Genomic DNA, 24,162 nt, shown 5'->3' on the forward strand with positions numbered 1-24,162 from the left:
TACAAAAGAAAAATTAAGGAAAAAAGAATTAGTAGAACATTAATGGTCATGATTTACCAAGCTCTTTACAGATATTATTCCATTTGATTCCAAGTCATTCAAAGAAACACTGAACAGAATGAGTTCAAAAACAGAAACTTCAGATTTCTCTGAATTAATGCAGAATGAAGTGAGTAGAACCAAGAGGGTGATTTATACAATAACTACAGTGTTCCGAAGTCAAAGAACTTTGAAAAACTTGGGACCTCTGATCAATGCAGTGGCTAACAAGGATTGCAGAAGACCCATGATAATGGGTTACTCACTTCCTACAAAAACCTACAGACTTCCTATGAAATCAGCTGCCTCACTTCAGAAATGGGATGCAGTCAGGGTGTATGTTGCAACAGATATTTTTTGAGCATCAGAATTTGTTTTCCTTGATTGTCCATGTGGCATCATAGGTGTATTTTAATCTTGAAACAATTATTAATATATCAATAGTGCAACCTATATTCTTATATACCAGATTCATGGGCAAGTAGTTCTTGATCATTGTATTTAATAGGTACTGGATTAATTCTGACCACTCTCCAAATCTACAGTCCAAAAGTCAGAAGAATTCGTGGGTAGGCTGCCACAGGGTCCTGGTTCCCACCTTGTCAGACCAGATTCCATACCAGGTCACATGTTTGAATAAACTCCTCCTCCAAGATCTAATGGTTGTCAGTTGAGCCAATGTTAACTCTTATGCCATGTTACATGATCATTAGCTACCTCCCATTCCCCATTCCTTGATCCTCCAATAAAAGATTGAGGAAATATGTAGTTTACTCTTTCTCTCTCTCTACTAGAATCAGAAGAGCACACATTAAGGCTTTTTAAGCACTGTCTCTGAGTCTTTCTTCTTTTATTATATTCCCTCTTTCTCTATATCCCCTTCACCCATTTTCCCTCAGTTCCTAACTCTCTTTCTCAGGTGTCCACCTAGGAATAGATTAATTCATGGCTATAGGCAGGCACAACTCATACCTGTCCCAAAGATTTTAGTTTTCATTAGTGGTAGAAGGTAGAAGGGGGACAGAAGATAGATTTTAGTTAATTGGAAAAAAAATAAATTAAGAAAAAGATCTTTTCAACAACAGGTGTCAAATACATAGCCTGCAACATTACCAGGTGCTGCATGAACCAGGGGAAAAGGTAATTGGAAAATAGTTAACAAAAGAAAATGACAAACAGATAATTATATGATATTTTAAAATGTGAGCTTTAGGCATCCTCATGTACAGATTGAGGCGAATAAAAAATCATCCCTCCTCTAAAGTTTATGCTGTTGGTGTCTGACTTCCCCAAGGTCACATCCCCACTTCACAATTCTATCTCTCCCCGCTGCTCTCCATTCAGAACATCCCCATAGTCTAGGAGAGGAAGTTGGGATACCCCTAAGGTTTGTAACAATAAAATTGCATGAAATAAAAGGAAACTAAGGCCAGAGATGATCTCTCTATGAACCTGCTGCCCATTAGTGTGATTATGAGACTGAAGGTTTTGTCATCGATACATAGGAAAGTCAGACCAGTGAATTAATTGGGCATCAGGAATTCTACTGTGGAACCAGTTACTGGAGGCTAAAGCCAATCATCCCTTTACATGGATAAGAATCAGGTTTCATAGCAGCCATACTTTCATGTGACTTTTTATGCCACAAAGAGGAAAAATATAGGTGCAATGGTGAATCTCTGTGTGTGAAAGGAGACAGTTTACATCCCCCTTTCCATCTCCAGAATATCCCTGCCAAACAGGATCAAGGCCAGCCCTGTTGCATGACCAGAGCTTATACTCCAACCAAGAATTAAAAACATTCTGTGGGGCCATAGCACCAAGGGAAAGGGATGGAAGGAAAGATTATGGAGCAGTCATTGAACCTGCAGTCCTAGAAGTTGGGAGAAAAAGAAGGTTGTATGCTACTAGGAAAGAAGAGAATAATACAATATCAATAACAAGGATGATGATGACAATTCACATGTTTTTGTGCCTAACATGTAAAAAGTATTTTCCCCACATAAAATCCTATTATATACAGAGCAAATATTATTCACTTTTCCAGATGAAGAAGCTGAGGATGTGAAAGGAGGAGACACACTTACCACACAGATAATAGACAGAGGAGGAATGATTAAATCCAAGTTTCATGATTCTGAGTAGAAGGTTCCTTCTACCACAATGCAATGTGCCATGGGACCACGGAGGCAGAATGTCACTTATGTCTATTTCTCTCCATGTCTATTTCTGCCAGGGAAAGAGAGAGCCCAACACAAAGTTGGGAGCCCAATCAAGCTACTCACCATAGATCATAAGAGTCTTGTTTGCAGTGCGCGTCAAGCCAGTAAATGAGTTAGTTGCAATACAGGTATAGTTTCCGATATGATTCAGGGATGTAATAATAGAAAATGCGGCTGAGTTGCTGACAGATTTTCCATTCTGTAACCAAGTGAATTGTGCTGGTGGGTTAGAATCAGCAACACAGCTCAAGGTAACATTGTTCCCCGTTGAGAACTGATCGCTTATATGGTCAATTGTGGCAATATCTGGGCCATCTGGGGGAAAAAGAAGGATTCCATATTTAGATTATGGCAGAAAAGAAGGGCATCTCCTAGTCTGTAACCCATCACCAGGGACCACTGTGATGCTCCTTTGAGCTGGGAAATTAACAGCTCCTCCTCTACTTTTACAGTTTGGATCTGAACTTGGAAGATCTTAGGGCTTTCTCCAGTTCAGCACCCTGGATGGCCACACTCCACCAGAACACATGACAAGGCCAATCTGGGCTCCCTAAAGATGAAGGGGTTTGGGAACCTCAGAGCCTAGCTCTTTAGTTCTCAGAGAAGGGACTGAATTAGCCTGGCCTCTGGGAACACACCACCAGGCTATAAGCAGGCACCATATAGGAAGAAGCAATATACTTACAGGCAACATCCAGTGTGAATGCATCACTCCTATTGCTATAAAATGGATTCCGGATTTCACACTCATATGGCCCTTTGTTATCTCTTCTTGTGAGCCTGCTGAGAGTGAGTGTCCTCTTATCTGGCGACAGCTGTATCCTGCTACCAGCTGTGGCAACTCCGTTCATGAACCACTGGTAAGCGTGAATTTGGCCTGTAGCCTGGCATGTCAATGAGAAGTCCTTGGTCTCCACTGCAGTAATGTTGGAGGTGACAATGGTTGGTTTGGACAGTGGCGCTGTGCAGAGAATAGACAGAAAATGACTGTGTTGGTTCTTTTTCTTACCTTATAACCAAATAAGTGGTTTGGAAGTGGACTGTCTAAGACCTTGGCAGGCTGGAGGCCAGACACCAAGAACCTGTGATTTCAATAGCAAAGCTCCCCCCTTTCTCTGGTGCTGATCTCATCTCCTCCAGGCCTTAGGAAAAGTTCAGCTTCAGTTCCTGTGACTGACAAAGACATTCACATGGAGTCCAAGCCCCGGGTGCTCAGTCTTTCTGGGCTGAGGCAAGCAGGACTGGGGATGACAGACCCCTTCATCCAGCACCTGGGCTTGGATTTGAGGCCTTTATAGCTTGGCAGAACCACCAAGAGTTTATGATTCCTTGGACTGGGCTTTCGGAAGCCAGTGTTCCTTACCTTGACAGCTTGATAAGGATATTGGGAGAGGTTGGTGTGGATAGACTAGGGACAGGCCACAGGGAGACTGTGCTCAGAAAGGGAAACATTACTTTAATTCTGAAGAGGAAAGAAAAGGAAAGGCAGAGAGTGGAAATAGATCAGTTAGTATCAGGGAACAAAAGGAAGAGCCTCAGGCTGGGAGTCAGGTCAGACCTGGTTCAAGTCTGGAGATTTCAAACCCACAATAACATCTCTGGTGCCTAGGACATGATTTGTCCACAGGAAGTAGTTCCTACCATTTACACAAGATTCTGGAATCCCCTGCTTTGGCCTCTCCCTTTTCCTTAGGTGTTTCCTACCCTATAAGATAAGAATGAGAATGTTGAAGGTGATCTTCAAGCTCAGATATGGTTTTATGCTGGGAATCTAAACTAATGGGGAATAATTTTCCCAGAGTCTTCATGGCCCAAGGAGAGCCCTTTCCTTATCTCTAGTTGGAAGTAAGGCCTTGCCACTGAGAGAGATATGTATGCCTGAGCAATCTCTGGGGCACATGCATGAGGATCATCAGGCCTCTGTCCTGGGTCATCCATGGCCAGCTGTCTTAAAAATAATTTCCAAATTGATAGTCATAAGTTAGAAATATTTCAGCTTCCTTGACCTTTCTCCTTGTTATTTTGGTAGAGCTTGCACTCCATCCCTGGGTCTCCATTGGGAAGTTTAATGTGAGGAAGAGTGAGCCTCCCATTTGTATCCAGTAAAGCCAAGTGACACTGGCCAGGACAGTGACAAATCTGAGGTCAGCTAGCTACTTTTTGTAGTGGGGGGAGAATATGAAGGAACAATGAGCATTCTCCTGGGCATGAAGGCCCTGGTACGACTTTTTGGAAGGTGTTTTGGCAGCATCAATGGATACAGTGCCTGACATGACATAGTGACTAGTGGTAGCCTAAGAGGGAGAAAGACCTATGTTCAAATTCTGTCTCAAAATGTTACTGGCTGTGTGTCTTACTAGCAAGTCCCTAACTGTGTCTCAGTCTCCTGATCTGTTAAATGGGTAAAATAATCTCTCAGTCCAAGTGTTATTGGACCAAATGAGAACATATATAGAAGTTCTGTATAAATCCTGAAAATAGACCAAACAACGGTTCAGAGGAAGGAAAGTACAGAGTGTGAGTCTGAGTACCAAATGTAGACTCATGCTGTCTGAGCACACAATGCATGGCCAGAAGTATCTGAAAGGCCTGATGCCCTTTTGTGAATGGCTAAGGTTTAATGACAGACCAAGAACACTCAAGGATAGTCTGTAGGCAATAGAGAGTCATGAGCAGAGAAGAGACTAGAGCACACACATATTTAATTGAAGGACCAATTGAGGGCACTAGAGATGCTTAGCCCAAAGAAGAGAAGACTTGAGTGGGAGAGGAGACGTGTCTCCATGGACTGGTGGAGTTATAATTGGTTCTGTGACCCTGCCAGGGGATGTTCAGTGGCTTACATTGATCAGGTGGGGACTATTTTCCTTTCTCCTTACAGCAACATTCAGGTACCCTTTTATCTTTTGTCTATCACAGAACAACCCTTTTTTAACCCTTACCTTCTGCATTAGAATCAATACTATGTATTGTTTCCAGAGCAAAAGGGCCAGGCAATGGGGGTTAAGTAACTAGCTCAAGGTCACAGAGCCAAAGAGGATCCAGTTTTAATGGACTTGACTCCCTGATCATTTCTCTTCCAAAAATGATTTGGGATGCCTTGGGGAACTAACTGAGCAGGATTCCTGGCCTGACTCTGCAACAGTGCTGAGACCCATAAACAGGTTCACATCCAACACAATCCCTTCATGGGTGAGGATGGACTCCAACATTTGCCCCTCTATGATCAGATGCAAATCAGGCTGGCTCAATCATCCCTGGCCTCAGATATTCCTCTCTTGCTATTGGTCTCCTTCTGTCCACTAGGTGGAACTACCAGGTGTGACAAGGAAATCACTTTTAAAAGACTGATATATATTAATTTAAGGTCGACAAGGAATTCAGCTATGTAATTCCTTAATGAAAACTCAAGTCAGTCGTCAAACTTTTATGGATTTTTAATTACAAACAGGAGGAAGAAAGGAATTAGTGATAGAGAGATAGAGGGAGAGAGAAAGGGGAGAGAAGGGAATAGGGCTTGAATACCCCTTCTGTTTAGGCTGGGCCAAAAGGCCCAAGCCCTTAGATAGCTGGGGCAATGAAAGGAGATCAGTCCCTATTACTCACGTGACCAAATATGGAGAAACAGTCTCTGGGGCCCCCACCTTCAGCTTCCTTAAGGGCAAGCTTCTCAGAGCACACCACAACCACTCAGAAAAACTCCTCAATCACCCCCAGTCTTCAGACCCTCCTATCCTTCAGGAAAACCCTCCAAGTTCCCTCCCCTCAGTCCTCACATCTCCCAATCACATGTCCATCAATTTCCCTGTGCCAATGGAGGCTCTAGCTTAACCCAGGAACACCCAGAGGTCTCTGGCCTTTGCACATGTCTGTTGAAGGTCATATTTTCAAATAATTAAATCTTTGATCCTTTGCTACAGCCCTTTCTAAATCCTGTTAACCTGAGGAGGATAGAGATTGGAATAATTAAATTTTGATCTAGGCTGCAGCCCTTACTCAATCCTGTTAGGACTGAATAGGGTGGATGGAGATTGATTCCAAGTATCTCCATTGTATCAATTCTAAAATCAATCATGACTCAAAGAAATTCCTGTTCTATGCTTTAAGCATAGGTCAAAGTCCTTTCCATTGTTCAGCAAAAGGTTTCTGTCCTAAAGTAATCTTAAGAAGGGAAGAGGAGGAAACTCCCATGCCAATGGGGTTCACATTCCAATAGCCAAGACCCACTATCAATAGGGAATTTTTCAAGTATGAAATTTCCCAATGGTGAAATTTCCAACATTTATAAGTCTAAGAAATTTTGAGGTTTACACAGGACAGGAAGAACTCTGGCTCATAAAAAGTTTCAGAGTAGCAGTTGACACCTAATGTGATCTAGGGCATCTTAACCTCTCTAGGGCTGTCTCTGGATACAACTGACTACAGTTCCCTGGAAAGATCAGGAAATGTCCAATTAAACAGAAAATCCTGAAAATCCAAAGAGAATTTAATAAAATCAAAAGAAAAAATGCAGAATTAAATAAATCTAGGATCTGTTTTTTTTTTTTAATAAAAATACAACTAAATAGATGACCCATTGGTTAATTTCATTAAAGAAAGAGGAAAACATAATTACCAAAAGCAAAAATGAAAAGGATGAATGAGTTAGCAATGAAGTTGAAATTAAGGAAATTCTGAGCAATTATTTTGAGCAATTATGTACCAGCCATAACTCAGAAACAAAGAGTCATTGAAGGGTTACATCTAAAAAGCAAATCGGGAAAGGCTTTACAAAGTTATAATTGTGGATTGTCTTATGGCTCAATTAATATGGAAAGGCATAGAATATGTGGTTTCAGGTTTAGGATGGTATCCTCATGAAATCTGGGTACCCATTGCTAAAGATATACTACAGAAATATTTAGTCTTTACTATTAGCATTCCCCATTACTATTACCACCTACACTCCACAAGGTTAATTTTCTTTTTTGTCACAACATCCTGTTGTTTTTCCTAGTGTTCTAAGAGATCTTCCAGTATCAGGACCTAATGTTTATGTTGATGCGAATGCTAGTTATAAGGCAGGAGTATACAAGGAAGGTAGCTACCTGTCATTTCTACCACTCCTTTTTCTTCTACCCAACAAAATGAATTAACAGCTGTTTTGCTAGAATTTTGGTTATTTCAGGAGACTTTCAACCTCATAATGGACTTTAAATATGTTTTTCAGTCTTTGCAAGGTGTAGAACAAGCTGTCATCAGATCTACTCAAAGCAATGTACAAATGTTATTCTGTAAATTACAAACTGTCATATGAAAAAGGACACATCCAGTGTATGCCATGCATGTACGCAGTCATACCAATTTACCTGGACCTATTTTTAAAGGAAATGATATCATAGATCAAGCTTTGATTGCTCAATGTTATCTAACTGATATGCAATTAGCTGAGGAATCCATCATAGATTTCACCAAAATAGTACTGCTTTAGGCCAAATGTTGCAACTCACTAAAGATCAAGCCAGGAGTATTGTGAAAAAGTGTCCTAATTGTGTTCCAAACCATCCCCCAATGTATATTGGTGTGAATCCCAGAGGCTTAAGTAGTACAGATATAGGGCAAATGGATGTGACTCACAAACCGTCCTTTGGACGACTTAAATATATCCATGTCACTGTGGATACTTATTCAGGGTTTTTATGGGCTTACTTTTCAGATGCCTGGTCCCCCCAGAACATTTAAAACAGATAATGGACCTGCTTATACTTCCAAACAACTTTTTCTTTTTTGTAAAACTTGGGATATTCAACACCTCACAGGTATCCCATACATTCCACAAGGACAAGCTATTGTGGAGCATAGTAATCAAATACTAAAAATGTTTCTTTTAAAACAAAAAGGGGGAGACAGCACCCCACATCAATGATCGGCAATAACTGTATATACTATAAATAATTTGATCTTTACTTCCAATAATATATCCAGAGCTGAAAATTTTTTCTCTGCATTTTCTTATGAACGAAATTGAGGTACCACTACTCCTGTATTCCCTGCTACAGAAGAAAAATTTGTCATATGGAAAGATGATGATCAATCCTGGCAAGGACCTCACCCAGTGGTCCTGCAAGGCCAAGGCTTTGTTTGTGGCTCCACAGGTAAAGACAGTGTATGGCTCCCTTCCTGCTGAGTTCAAGAGACTGACTGACCATAAAGTGAAGGACGAGAAGAGGACTCCGGAAGCCTCACAAGGAGACTCGACTACGTCTCAATAAGATACTGACTCTTCTACTTCTATTCCAGAATTTAAGTACAGCTCCTGGAATAAAGAGATGGGTTTTTTGGGAACAACCACCTTGGGTAGAGTATGTCGGCATGGGACACACTTTACCGTAAGTCATCTTATATACAAAAACTAATTCTGATATTCCTGGCATTTACCATTTTGAGAGACAAGCTAAGGACAATAATCAGGCCAATAATTGTTTGTGTCTTTCAATTGGACTGGACTAGTTGAGGCACCCCCAGTGTGCCTCACACGAGACCATCCTGAATGCCTGCCCCTCAGATCTCTGCAGGTGCATTATTATGGTCATCCTGACCTGTCAGACTCTTTCTGGATAGGATCTTATCGTGTAGACAAAGGGGTAAAATATAAAGGGTACAGCCAACTGCAATATTTAGTTTGGCTAGGGGAATCTTGTGATGGTACTTGGGGACAAGAAATACCTATTTGTCCTTCTGTGATGGAATATGAACAAAGAGACACTGTTAATATGTTTCCTCCCTTGCTATTGTGTAGATCTAAAAGGGCACCATGTATTCATTGGAAAAATATGATTTGGGTATCTTGGCATAACGACACAAGGTGTATTGGAAAGAAACTGGATTCTTATAAATTTCATGATAGTTTTATAGGAGGATACAGCTTGCCTTTGTGGGTGATGCCCCCAGAGCTAATTGGTTACGTTCTGCTAATTTCATACAGATTTTGATTGATTATGGAAAGACAGCCCTGGCATTGGATAAAGTAAATATGTATCACTATGTTAATGTTTCTAATAATGGAAAAGTCCAAAAACCAGTAAATACAAGTGTTACATTAGACATTCAGACTTGCCTAACAGGGGGATATGCTTTTATACCTACAGTAAATAATCATCCTGAAGCTTTGAACATTAGTGAAATAACAAGCAAAAGAGTTAGATATTTGAATATTGGAATGTAACCTGTAGCAACTGTAGGGTCAGTTACTGTGTAGGATCACAGGTGGATGGGCCTGTCTTAATCATTAAGTGACCACGCATGGCCCTTTTTGCCACTGAACATAAAGATTCATGGTATGGTAGCCCAGGGGATCAAATTCTTTATGTATTACAACAAAAAATAAGACCACAACATAAACGATGTATTACTTGTATTGCATTAGGCATAGTAGCATTAGTTTCTTCATTGGCTTCTACTATAATAGATTCTGTATCTTTAGCACAATCAGTATCTAACTTACATTCTCTGGAGAATGAGGCCAATCATTTGAAAGCATTGGCTACAAATGTAACCTCAGCATTAGAAAGAGAAAAAGAAATTGATACAAGTTTTTACAAAAGTATTATGATGTTACAGAAAAATATGACTGATCTAACAAATGAAGTAGAATGTGTCATTGAAAACACACATGAAATGTGATTATAGATATACTGCATTTTGCTTACTATATAAGAGTAAATAATGACACAAAAACATTGGAAAAAAATTAAATTACAATTACAGGAATTATGGGACCATGAAAACATCACCAAATATATTAACAATCTCAGTATATTAATTCAGAATATTGATTCATCCTTTCAGGAGGATCTCTAACCACAGCATATTGCAGATTCTTTGTATAATTGGATTGAAACATAAAAAGGATTGTTTTCCTCCTTATTTCATGATATGACTCTTCTTGTAGTTGGTGCACTTGTGATTTTGTTTATCTGCTTATGCTTGCCTTGTTTGCTAAAAGCTTTAATTACTAGTTTTCCTAAATTGCAAAAAAACTATTAATGGGATCCTGTACCAAAAGGAATTTGATGTCTTAAAAATAAATGGGGAATTGCAGTGAACCTTCCAGGAACCCATGAGAAAAAATTCCTCTTCCCAGGTGTTTGACACAAACTATTCCTGCTGAGTACACCAAAACATAGAAATCTCAGTTCAAGGCTGCATAAACAATTCCAAGATCTCCTGAGAACGGGTTAACTCCCCTGTTCACATTCTGGGGAGGATTGGGGAGAATAGATTGTTTCTCTTGAGGAGAACTTTAAATCTTGCGTGCTGCATACAATAAACATTCATTATCCCTGCTTTGATAATGTTGCAGTCTTTCTTTCTTGAAACTTTTTAGCAGTCCCCTATTGCAATTCCTTAGAAGTCCCAGGCAGTTTTCTAATACGCAGTTCCCTCAATTGATCTTCAGAGACTACAGACCCCTCGCCAATCTGGCTGAACATTCCCCAGTTCACTGTTGCCACTTGTAAATTGTGTCATCTAGAACCAAATACAATAATCCAAGTGCCATCTGATTGTACAGAAAGACAGCTATCTCCTTATTCTTCGAAGTGGACATGCTTCTCTTAAGACTGCATTAGTGGTTGGGGTAGTTGTGTAGCTCAGTGGATTGAGAGCCAGGCCTAGAGATCAGAAGTTCTGGGATCAAATCTGACCTCAAATAATTCAAAGATATATGACCTTGGGCCACTCATTTAACCTCCATTGCACAGCATGGATTCTAATGCTAATAGTGAAGGATTAAAAAAAGTATACATTATGTTTTTTCAACTACCCTGTTACCTTCCCACTGATAATAAGTTTGTGGACCTCTCAATCATACCCAACATCTCTTTATGCAATCCAACATGGCATTAATAGTCTGTATCCAATTTCCCTTTTTTTTTAAGTTTTTAGTTTTTAAACATTACTTAATTTGGTCATTTTCATACATTATTCATTGGAATCAGAGATCATTTTCTTTTTTTGACCTCCCCTTCCACCAACCCTCCCCAAGTCAACTTGTGATTCCACTGGGTATCACATGTGCCCTTGTTCCGAACCCTATTCCTTGCTGTTGGTATTTGCATTAGGGTGCTCATTTAGCATTTCTCCTCAATCATATCCCCTCAACAACTGTAGTCAAGTAGTTGCCTTTCCTCCGTGTTTTTACTCCCACAATTTCTCTTCTGCTTAAGGATACCGTTTTTTTTTTTCTCATAGATCCCTGCAGATTGTTCAGGGACATTGCATTACCATTAATGGAGAAATCCATTACATTCAATTGTGCCACAGTGTCTCAGTCTCTGTGTACAATGTTCTCCTGGCTATGCTCCTATCACTCTGCATCACTTCCTGGAGGTCGTTCCAGTCTCCATGGAATTCCTCCACTTTATTATTCCTTTTAGCACAATAGTATTCCATCACCAACATATACCACAATTTGTTTAGCCATTCCCCAACTGAAGGGCATCCCCTCATTTTCCAATTATTTTTTTTGCCAGCACAAAGAGCACAGCTATGAATATTCTTGTACATGTCTTTTTCCTTATTTGGGGTACAAACCCAGCAGTGCTATAGCGGGATCAAAGGGCAGACAATCTTTTAGTGCTCTTTGGACATAGTTCCAAATTACCTTCCAGAATGGTTGGATCAGTTCACAGCACCATCAGCAATGCATTAATGTCCCAAATTTTGTGACATCCCCTCCAGCATTCATTACTTTCCTTTGCTGTCATGTTGGCCAATCTGCTAGGTGTAAGGTGATACCTTAGAGTTGTTTTGATTTGCATCTCTCTGATTATAAGAGATTTAGAACAATTTTTCACGTGCTTATGAATAGTTTTGATTTCTTTAACTGAAAATTGCCGATTCATGTCCCTTGCCCATTTTTCAATTGGATAATGGCTTGACTTTTTCCTACAATTGGTTTAGCTCTTTATAAATTTGAGTAATTAGACCTTTGTCAGAGCTTTATGTTATGAAGATTGTTTCCCAATTTGTTGCTTCTCTTCTAATTTTAGTTACATTGGTTTTGTTTGTACAAAATCTTTTTAATTTGATGTAGTCAAAAGTATTTGTTTTACATTTTGTGACTATTTATAAGTCTTGCTTGGTTTTAAAATCTTTCCCTTCTCAAAGGTTTGACATGTATACCATTCTGTGTTCACCTAATTAACTAATAGTTTCCATCTTTATATTCAAGTCATTCACCCATTCTGAATTTATCTTGGTGTAGGGTGTGATTTGTTGATCCAAACCTAATCTTACCCACACTCTCTTCTAATTTCCCCAGCAGTTTTTATCAAATAGTGGATTTTTGTCCCAAAAACAGGGGTCTTTGGGTTTGTCATAGACTGTCTAGCTGAGGTCATTTACCCCAAGTGTATTCCACTGATACTCCTTTCTGTCTCTTAGCCAGTACCAAATTGTTTTGATGACCACTGCTTTGTAATATAGTTTGAGATCAGGGACGGCAAGGCCACTTTCCTATGTATTTTTTTTCTCATTATTTCCCTGGATTTCCTTGAACCTTTTTTCTTCCAAATGAACTTTGTTATGGTTTTCTCTAATTCGGTAAAAAAAAAGTTTTTTGGAAGTTCCATGGGTATGACACTAAATAGATAGATAAGTTTGGATAGGATGATCATTTTTATTATGTTATCCCATCCCACCCATGAGGAATCAATGTTTTTCCAATTGTTTAGATCTAGTTTTAATGGTGTGGAGAGTGTTTCGTAGTTGTGTTCATATAGTTGCCGTGTTTGTCTCGGGAGATAGATTCCTAAGTATTTTATATTGTCTAGAATGATTTTAAATGAAATTTCTCTTTCTAATTCTTGCTGTTGAGATGTGTTGAAAAGATATAGAAATGCTGATGACTTATGTGGGTTTATTTTGTATCCCGAATCTTTGGTAAAGTTGTTGATTATTTCCACTAGCTTTTTAGTTGATTCTCTAGGATACTTTAAATAGACCATCATATCATTTGCAAAGAGTTACAGCTTGGTATCCTCATTGCCAATTTTAATACCTTCAATTTCTCTTTCTTCTCTAATTGCTACTGCTAGTGTTTTTAGTACAATATTAAATAATAAAGGTGATAATGGGCATCCTTGTTGGACTCCTGATCTTATTGGGAAGGCTTCGAATTTATCCCCATTACAGATGACGTTTGCTGAAGGTTTTAGATATATACAGTTTATTATTTTTATGAAAGGCCCTTCTATTCCTATACTTTCTGGTGTTTTTAATAGGAATGGGTGCTGAATTTTATCAAAGCCTTTTTTTTCTGCATCTTTTGAGATAATCATGTGATTTTGTTGGTTTGCTTGTTAATATGATCAATTATGTAGATGGTTTTCCTAATATTGAACCATCCTTGCATTCCTGGTATGAATTCTACCTGTAGTAGCTAACCCTTGTGATGACTTGCTGGAGTCTTTTTGCTAGTATCCTATTTAATATTTTTGCATCTATATTCATTAGGGAGATTGGCCTATAATTTTCTTTCTCTGTTTTTAACCTGCCTGGCTTTGGGATCAGTACCATGTTTGTGGTGTAAAAAGAACTTGGTAGAACCCCTTCTTGTCTTATTCTGTAAAATACTTTGTATAACATTGGGATTAGTTGTTCTTTGAATGTTTGATAGAATTCATTTGTGAATCCATCTGGACCTGGGGATTTTTTCTTAGGGAGTTCTTTGATGGCTTTTTCAATTTCTTTTTCTGATATGGGGTTGTTTAGGTAATTTATTTCTTCTTCTTTTAGTCTAGGCAATTTATATTTTTCTAAGTATTCATCCATATCACCTAGATTGCCATATTTTTGCCATATAATTGGGCATAGTAGTTTTTCATGATTAACTTAATTTCCTCTTAATTAGAGGTGAGGTCTGCCTTTTCATCTTGGATACTGTCAATTTGTTTTTTTTCTTTCCTTTTTTTAATTAGACTGATTAGTACTTTGTCTATTTTATTTGTTTTTTTCAATGTACCAGCTTCTAGTCTTATTTATTAAATCAATAGTTCTTTGGCTTTCAATTTTATTGATTTCTCCTTTGATTTTTATGATCTCTAATTTAGTCTTCTTCTGAGGATTTTTAATTTGTTCACTTTCTAGTTTTTTAATTTGCATGTCCAATTCATTGACCTCTGTCCTTCTTAATTTGTTATATATAAACTCAAGGATATAAATTTCCCCCTGAGTACTGCTTTGGCTGCATCCCATAGGTTTTGAAAGGATGTCTCACCAATATCTTTTTCTTCAATGAAGTTATTAATTGTTTCTATGATTTGTTCTTTAACTAGCTGGTTTTGGAGAATCATACTGTATAATTTCCAATTAATTTTTGGTTTACTTCTCCATGTACCCTTACTAATTTTTATTTTCATTGCATTGTGGTCTGAGAATTTTGCATTTATTATTTCTACCCTTTTGCATTTGTTTGCAATGTTTTTGTGCCCTAATACATAGTCAATTTTTGTGAATGTACCATGTGCTGCTGAAAATAATGTGTATTCCCTTTTGTCCCTATTTATTTTTCTCCACATGTCTACTAACTCTAATTTTTCTAAGATTTCATTCGCTTCTATCACCTCTTTATTATTTATTTTTTGGTTTGATTTATCTAGTACAGATAGAGGAAGGTTCAGGTCTCCCACTAATATACTTTTTCTATCTATTTCATCCTTGAGCTCCTCTAGTTCCTCCTTAAGAAATTTGGATACTATGCCATTTGGTGCATATATGTTGAGTACAAATATTTCCTTGTTGTCTATACTGCCTTTTACATATAAATTTACCCCCATTTTATCAGGATGTAATTACCTTCCCTATCTTTTTTAACTAGATTTATTTTTACTTTGGCTTTCTCAGATATCATGATTGTGACTCCTGCCTTCTTTTTATCAGTTGATGCCCAATAGATTTGGATCCATCCTCTAACTTTCACCCTATGCCTATCTACCTTCCTCGTGTGTGATTTCTACTCCTGGTCCTGTCTTTTCTTCTTTCATTATTTCCTTCTACACTAATGTTTATTTATAATCAGTCCACATAGTTACCACCCTTATTTTACTTCCCTTTCTACCCCCCTTCCCTTTTTATCCCCCCCTATTTTCCCCTGTAACGTTTTTTAAATTTCCCCCTACCCTCTCCCTCCCTTGTATTTCTTTCCTTCACCACCAGTCCATTTTTTACCCTTCTATTTCCATATAGGGCGCAAATCTATTCTCTGCCTCAATGAATTGGATTATTCTTCCCTCTTTAGGTCAGTTTCAAAGCACATAAGCAATGAGTAATTCCTATCTCCACCCTCTTTACCCTTCCAGTGTATCGATGTTCTATCCCCTCCTGCCATGAGTTTCTTTGTGACATATAAATTTACCCCCATTTGTTTCTTTTCCTGTTTCTTTTAGTATTAACCTCTTTTTTTAAGGTCTGGTTGTATACACACACACACACACGTATATGTATTTATGCATGCATATATCTATATACCTATTGTGTCTTGTCCTTTCATCCTATACAGTTTGTCACTGTTCCCTCTAAGTGTAATTCTACTAGCTGCCCAGGTCATAGCAACAGTTTTTAAGAGTTACCAATGACCTCTCTTTCTTATAGGGATACATATAATTTTAACTTATTGAGTCTCTTAAACATGTTTTTCTTTTTTGTTTGTTTTTCTTTTCCCCCTCCTTTTTAATTACCTTTTGATGATTCTCTTGAGTTCTATGCTTGGACATAAAATTTTCTGTTCAGGTCTGATTTTTCTTTACAAATGCTTGGAATTCCTCTATTGTGTTGAATGACCATACGTTCCGCTGTTAGAATATAGTCAGTTTTGATGGGTATTTGATTCTTGGTTGTAGACCTAGTTCCAGAGTTCCTTGCTTTCCAGAATATCATATTCCATGCCTTTCAGTCCTTCAGTGTGGATGTAGCCAGATCTTGTGTTATCCACACTGTGTTTCCATTGTATCTGAATGGCGTCATCTTGGCAACTTGTAATATCTTTATTTGGTCTGATAGTTTTTAAATTTGGCTATAACATTCCTGGGTGTTATCAGTTTGGGATTAAATACAGGAGGTGATCTGTGGATTCTTTCAATCTCCACTTTCCCCTCTTGTTCTAGGATATTGTGACAGTTTTCCTGAATAATTTCCTGTAGTATTATGTCCAGGCTTTTTCTTTTGTCATGGTCTTCTGGTAGACCAATGATTCTTAAATTATCTCTTCTCAAACGATTTTCTAAATTGTCTGTTTTGTGAATGAGAGGCTTCATATTTTCCTCAATTTTTTCATTCTTTTTGTTTAGTTTTATAGTGTCCTGTTGCCTTGTGAGGTCACTTAATTCCAGTTGTTGTATTCTGATTCTTAAAGACTGAATTTCACCCCTGGCTTTTTGGTCCTCCTTTTCCTTCTGATCTGATTTTCTTTGAAGGTCTTCTTTCATCCTCTTTACCTTGTCTTTCTTCTCCTTTGTCCCATCTTTCATCTTCTTTGCCTCATCTTTCATCTCCTTTGCCTCATTTTCCAGCTGGTTGATTTTGGCTTTCAAGACACTATTTTCTCATTTTAGTTCAAGTGCCTCTGTTTCCAGATGACTTATCTTAATTTTTAAGTTATTTTCCCAGTTGTCCTCAGCTTCTTTTGATTTTGTTTTGAATTCTTCCACAGCCTGTATCCAATTCACTGGGATTTCTGATTTATCGTTTGCTGATCTCTCCCCCTCTGTTCCATTTGCTGAGTAGAAGCTGTCTATTGTAGTTTCTTTCTTCTTTATCTGTTGTTTGCTGAAATTCACCCCTTCTTTACTCCCCATATTTGTCCGTTCTCTTATTCCTCTCATTTTTTTTTTTTTGGTTTTGGGCGCTTCTGTCAGTCTCCCCTCTTGGAGCTTTAATAGGAGATCTCTCAGTGTAGCCTCTGGTCGGGTTTGAGCTTCCCTGACCTCTGGAGGCTTTTGATTGCATTAAAGTCCATCAGTCAATGAGGATGGATATGGAGCTTGGGTTTCCCTGAACTCTGGAGTCTTTTGATGAGATTAAGTTCAGCTTAGTTGGGCTGGGTGTGCTCTGAGTCCAAAACTTCCTGGAAGGCTGGAGCAAATATGGAGGATCTCCACCACTCTGACAAGGCTGCCAGGTCTATGCTCCCTCTCTAGCTCCTTCCCCGACACCTGTGTTGGACACTCTGAACTTGGCACAGCTCTGCTTGCAAGTTATGCCTTTCAGACCAGGACCTTTGACCACCCAGAAGTTCCCGCTGCCATTGGAATCTCAGCACTCTGGGTGGGTGGGGGGATGGGTCCTGGGACCTTCCTTCAGTCTTCCCCTTAACCCTGAGTGTTCTCAGATTCTGGCTTTATGGGGGGAGGGGGGGAGTACCTTTTGAATTAAGTCCAGCAGGATGGTTCCTTGGCTCAGACTTGTTGTTAAGTTTGATTTTCAATCCCCTGGGAGCATTCAGTTTGTGATCCATTAGGAAGGGTATTCAGAGGTCTGAACTTCTGCTCCTTCGAGGCCTCCATATTACATCCCCAACCTTTTTCTTGAGGATAACCTTGTGTGCTACATAAAATAAATGTTAATTATCCCTGCTTTGATAATGTTGCAGTCTTTCTTTCTTACAACTCTTTAGCAGCCCCCTATTGTGACTCAGTAGAAGTCCCAGGCATTTTTCTAATATGTAGTTCCCTCAATTGATCTTCAGAGACTCCAGACTCCTCACCAATCTGGCTGAACATTCCCCAGTTCACTGTTGCCACTTGTAAATAGTCATCTAGAACCAAATACAATAATCCAAGTGCCATCTGATAGTACAGAAGGGCAGCTTTCTCCTTATTCTTGGAAATGGACATGCTTCTGTTAAGACTGCATTGGTGGTTGAGGTAGTTGTGTAGCTCAGTGCATTAAGAGCCAGGCCTAGAGATCAGAGGTTTTGGGATGAAATCTGACCTCAAAAAATTCAAAGATATATAACCCTAGGCCACTCATTTAACCTCCATTGCACAGTATGTATTCTATGGCTAAAAGGGAAGGGTTAAAAAAAGTATGCATTATGCTTTTTCAACTACCCTGTTACCTTTCCCACTTATAATAAGTTTGTGGATCTCTCAATAATCCCCAACATCTCTTTATGCAATTCAAATTTGCATTAATAGTCTGTCTCCAATTTCCCCTTTTTTAAATCAACCATACCCCATTACTTCAACTCTTTTCTATGGCATAGGTACCAGTCACTGTCCCATCGAGGCCGATGCTTTTTTGTGTTTTGGACTTTTTCTACTCAAGGATAGGACCTGATATCAATCCCCAATGACATTCATCTTATCACATTATGTCTACTGTGCCAGCATCCTAAACTACTTCTGCATCCTACCTGTTGCAACAATCCCTATCCTGCCAATTTTCTCATTATTTCTTTTTTTCTTTCCAGTTTCAAAATTTTGCTTTCTGCTTCTCTGTAGAATTAGTAGAACATTAATGGTCATGATTTACAAAACTCTTTACAGATATTATTTCATTTGATCCAAGTCACTCATAAAAACATTGAACAGAATGAGTTCAAGAAAAGAAACTTCAGAAGATTTATCTGAACTGATACATAATGAAGTGAGTAGAACCAAGAGATAATATATACAATACCCACATTGTTCTGAAGGCAAACAACTTGGAAACCCATGGGACCTCTCATCACTGCACTGACCAACCAGGACTGCAGAAGACCCATGATGAAATAAGTTACTCACTTTCTACAAAAAGCTATAGACTTCCTATGAAATCAGCTGCCTCTCTTCAGAAATGGGATGGACTGAGGGTGTAAGTTGCAACACATATTTTTTGAGCTCTGAAATTAGTTTTCCTTGATTGTCCATGCGGCATCATACATGTATTTTAATCTTGAAACAATTATTAATATGTAAATATTGCAACTTATGTGCTCATGTACCGGATTCATAGGCTTATTAGTCTTGATCATTCCATTTAATAGGTACTGTATTAATTCTGACTACTCTCCAAATCTACAGTCCAAAAATAAGAAGAATTCCCGGGTAAGCTGCCATAGGGTCCTAGTTCACACCTTGTCTGACCAGATTCCATACCAGGTCACATGTTTGAATAAACCCCTCCTATTTGATCTTGTGGTAGTCAGTTGAACCAATGTTAAGTCTTGTGCCTTGTAAAATGATCATTAGCTACCTCCATTCCCCATTCCTTGATCCGTCAATAAAAGATTGAGGACATATATAGTTCACTCTCTCTTTCTCTCTACCACCATCAGAGGAGCACACAGGCTGGATCCCAAGCTCTTGAAGCCTTGTCTCTGAGTCTCTCTTCCTTTGTTCTATTTCCTCTTTCTCTATATCCCCTTTACCCATTTTCTCTCAGTTTCTAACTCTCCTTCTCAGGTGTCCAGCTAGGAATATATTAATTTGTGGCTACAGGCAGGCACAACTCATCCCTGTCCCGAAGATTTTAGTTTTCATTACTGGTAGAAGGTAGAAGGGGGACAGAAAATAGATTTGTTAATTGGAAAAAATAAATTAAGAAAAAGCTCTTTTCAACCACGGGTGTCAAATACATAGCCTGCAACATTCTCAGGTGCTGCATGAACCAGGGGAAAAGGTAATTGGAAAATAGTTAACAAAAGAAAATGACACAGAGATAATTATATGATCATTTAAAATGTGTGCTTTCATCATCCTCATGTACAGTTTGAGGCCAATAAAAACTCATTCCACCTCTGAAGTATATCCTGTTGGTGTCTGACTTCCCCAAGGTCACTTCCCCACTTCACAATTCTATCTCTCCCCCCTGCTCTCCATTCAGAACATTCCTAGAGGCAGGGACAGGAAGTTGGGATACCCCTAAGGTTTGTAACAATAAAACTACATGAAATAAAAGGAAACTAAGGCCAGAGATGATCTCTCTATGGTCCTGCTGTACATTAATGTGATTATGGGAATGGAGGGTCTGTCATCTGTACATAGGAAAGTCAGACCAGTGAATTAATTGGGCAGCAGGAATTCTACAGTGGATCCAGCTACTGAATGCTAAAGCCAATAGATCAGAACCAGGCTTCACAAGAGACATGCTTCCATGTGTCATTTAATGCCACAAAGAGGAAAATATATGTCCAATGGTGAATCTCTTTGTGTGAAAGGAGACAAAGTTTATATCTTCCTTTCCATCTCCAGAATTTCCCTACCAAGGGGAATCAAGGCCAGCCCCATTGTATGACCATAGCTTATACTCCAACCAAGACTAGAAATATTCCGTGGTTCCACAGCACCAAGGGAAAGGGATTGAAGGAAAGAGTATTGGGCAGTCATTGAACTTGCGGTCCTAGAATTTGGGAGATGAAGAAGGTTGTATATCACTAGGACAGAAGAGAATAATACAATATCAATAACAAGGATGATGAAGACAACTCACATGCTTTTTATACCTACCATATAAAAAGGACCTTTACTCATAGAATGCTATTATATACAGAGAAAATGTAATTCATTTTTCCAGATAAAGAAACTGAGTCCTCAAAAGGAGGAGTCATTTACTACACAGAGAGTAGACAGAAAAGAAAGGATTCTATCCAAGTTTTATGATTCTGAGCTCAGGTCTCTTTCTACCACAATGCACTGTGCCATGGGACCAGGGGGGGATAGTGTCACTCTTGTCTATTTCTGTCATACCAGGATCATCTGTGAAAACTTGGCTACTCTCAGTAATGTAATAATCTGGGACAATCCTGAAAGATTTATGACAGGGAATGTTATCCACTTCCAGAGAAAAAACTATTGGAGTTTCCTTTCATATTAGTATATTTGTGGTTTTATTTTGGAATTTGGTTACGTATAAATGTGCTCTTACTACAATGTCCCAAATGGAGTGTTTTGTACAACAATAAAAATACAAAAGAAAAAATAAGGAAAAAAGAATTAGTAGAACATTAATGGTCATGATTTACCAAGCTCTTTACAGATATTATTCCATTTGATCCCAAGTCACTCATAGAAACACTGAACAGAATGAGTTCAAAAACAGTAACTTCAGATTTTTCTGAATTAATGCAGAATGAAGTGAGCAGAACCAAGATGGTGATTTATACAATAACTACAGTGTTCCGAAGTCAAAGAACTTTGAAAAACTTGGGACCTCTGATCAATGCAGTGGCTAACATGGACTGCAGAAGACCCATGATAATAAATTACTCACTTCCTACAAAAACCTACAGACTTCCTATGAAATCAGCTGCCTCACTTCAGAAATGGGATGCAGTCAGGGTGTATGTTGCAACAGATATTTTTTGAGCATCAGAATTTGTTTTCCTTGATTGTCCATGTGGCATCATGGGTGTATTTTAATCTTGAAACAATTATTAATATATCAATAGTGCAACCTATATTCTTATATACCAGATTCATGGGCAAGTAGTTCTTGATCATTGTATTTAATAGGTACTGGATTAATTCTGACCACTCTCCAAATCTACAGTCCAAAAGTCAGAAGAATTCCTGGGTAGGCTGCCACAGGGTCCTGGTTCCCCCCTTGTCAGACCAGATTCCATACCAGGTCACATGTTTGAATAAACTCCTCCTCCTTGATCTAATGGTTGTAAGTTGAGCCAATGTTAACTCTTATGCCATGTTACATGATCATTAGCTACCTCCCATTCCCCATTCCTTGATCCTCCAATAAAAGATTGAGGAAATATGTAGTTTACTCTTTCTCTCTCTCTACTAGAATCAGAGGAGCACACATTAAGGCTTTTTAAGCCCTGTCTCTGAGTCTTTTTTCTTTTATTATATTCCCTCTTTCTCTATATCCCCTTCACCCATTTTCCCTCAGTTCCTAACTCTCTTTCTCAGGTGTCCACCTAGGAATAGATTAATTCATGGCTACAGGCAGGCACAACTCATACCTGTCCCAAAGATTTTAGTTTTCATTAGTGGTAGAAGGTAGAAGGGGGACAGAAAATAGATTTTAGTTAATTGGAAAAAAAATAAATTAAGAAAAAGCTCTTTTCAACCACAGGTGTCAAATACATAGCATGCAACATTCCCAGGTGCTGCATGAACCAGGGGAAAAGGTAATTGGAAAATAGTTAACAAAAGAAAATGACAAACAGATAATTATATGATAATTTAAAATGTGAGCTTTAGGCATCCTCATGTACAGATTGAGGCGAATAAAAAATCGCCCCTCCTCTAAAGTATATGCTGTTGGTGTCCAATTCTTTCTCTCCCCGCTGCTCTCCATTCAGAACATCCCCATAGTCTAGGAGAGGAAGTTGGGATACCCCTAAGGTTTGTAACAATAAAATTGCATGAAATAAAAGGAAACTAAGGCCAGAGATGATCTCTCTATGAACCTGCTGCCCATTAGTGTGATTATGAGACTGAAGGTTTTGTCATTGATACATAGGAAAGTCAGACCAGTGAATTAATTGGGCATCAGGAATTCTACTGTGGACCCATTTACTGGAGGCTAAAGCCAATCATCCCTTTACATGGATAAGAATCAGGTTTCATAGCAGCCATACTTTCATGTGACTTTTTATGCCACAAACAGGAAAAATATAGGTGCAATGGTGAATCTCTGTGTGTGAAAGGAGCCAAAGTTTACATCCTCCTTTCCATCTCCAGAATATCCCTGCCAAACAGGATCAAGGCCAGCCCTGTTGCATGACCAGAGCTTATACTCCAACCAAGAATTAAAAACATTCTGTGGGTCCATAGCACCAAGGGAAAGGGATGGAAGGAAAGATTATGGAGCAGTCATTGAACCTGCAGTCCTAGAAGTTGGGAGAAAAAGAAGGTTGTATGCTACTAGGACAGAAGAGAATAATACAATATCAATAACAAGGATGATGATGACAATTCACATGTTTTTGTGCCTAACATGTAAAAAGTATTTTCCCCACATAAAATCCTATTATATACAGAGCAAATATTATTCACTTTTCCAGATGAAGAAGCTGAGGATGTGAAAGGAGGAGACACACTTACCACACAGATAATAGACAGAGGAGGAATGATTAAATCCAAGTTTCATGATTCTGAGTTCAAGGTTCCTTCTACCACAATGCATTGTACCATGGGACGACGGAGGCAGAATGTCACTTATGTCTATTTCTCTCCATGTCTATTTCTGCCAGGGAAAGAGAGAGCCCAACACAAAGTTGGGGGCCCAATCAAGCTACTCACCATAGATCATAAGAGTCTTGTTTGCAGTGCACTTCAAGCCAGTAAATGAGTTAGTTGCAATACAGGTATAGTTTCCGATATGATTCAGGGATGTAATAATAGAAAATGCGGCTGAGTTGCTGACAGATTGTCCATTCTGTAACCAAGTGAATTGTGCTGGTGGGTTAGAATCAGCAACACAGCTCAAGGTAACATTTATCCCCCTTGCGAATTGATCGCTTATATGGTCAATTGTGGCAATATCTGGGCCATCTGGGGGAAAAAGAAGGATTCCATATTTAGATTATGGCAGAAAAGAAGGGCATCTCCTAGTCTGTAACCCATCACCAGGGACCACTGTGATGCTCCTTTGAGCTGGGAAATTCACAGCTCCTCCTCTACTTTTACAGTTTGGATCTGAACTTGGAAGATCTTAGGGCTTTCTCCAGTTCAGCACCCTGGATGGCCACCCTCCACCAGAACACATGAGAAGGCCAATCTGGGCTCCCTATAGATGAAGAGGTTTGGGAACCTCAGAGCCTAGCTCTTTAGTTCTCAGAGAAGGGACTGAATTAGCCTGGCCTCTGGGAACACACCACCAGGCTATAAGCAGGCACCATATAGGAAGAAGCAATATACTTACAGGCAACATCCAGTGTGAATGGATCACTCCTATTGCTATAAAATGGATTCCGGATTTC

The 24,162-nt window shown here is 38.9% G+C and overlaps 1 protein-coding gene across 1 annotated transcript in view; it reads right to left on the bottom strand.

Moving 5' to 3' along the window:
* LOC130458747 (carcinoembryonic antigen-related cell adhesion molecule 1-like) overlaps positions 1–23,912 on the bottom strand; it is a 35,326-nt gene extending 11,414 nt beyond the window's left edge. The window contains exons 1-3 of the mRNA XM_056825368.1: positions 23,483–23,912; positions 2,947–3,222; positions 2,325–2,576 (exon numbers count right to left, since the gene is read on the bottom strand). Coding sequence (XP_056681346.1) covers positions 2,325–2,576; positions 2,947–3,222; positions 23,483–23,492 — 538 coding nt within the window. The 5' untranslated portion in view covers positions 23,493–23,912. The remainder of the gene's footprint in view (positions 1–2,324; positions 2,577–2,946; positions 3,223–23,482) is intronic.
* Positions 23,913–24,162: the final 250 nt, after the last annotated feature.

This window comes from Monodelphis domestica, chromosome 4, assembly GCF_027887165.1.
Source record: "Monodelphis domestica isolate mMonDom1 chromosome 4, mMonDom1.pri, whole genome shotgun sequence".
NCBI classification, from domain to species: domain Eukaryota; kingdom Metazoa; phylum Chordata; class Mammalia; order Didelphimorphia; family Didelphidae; genus Monodelphis; species Monodelphis domestica.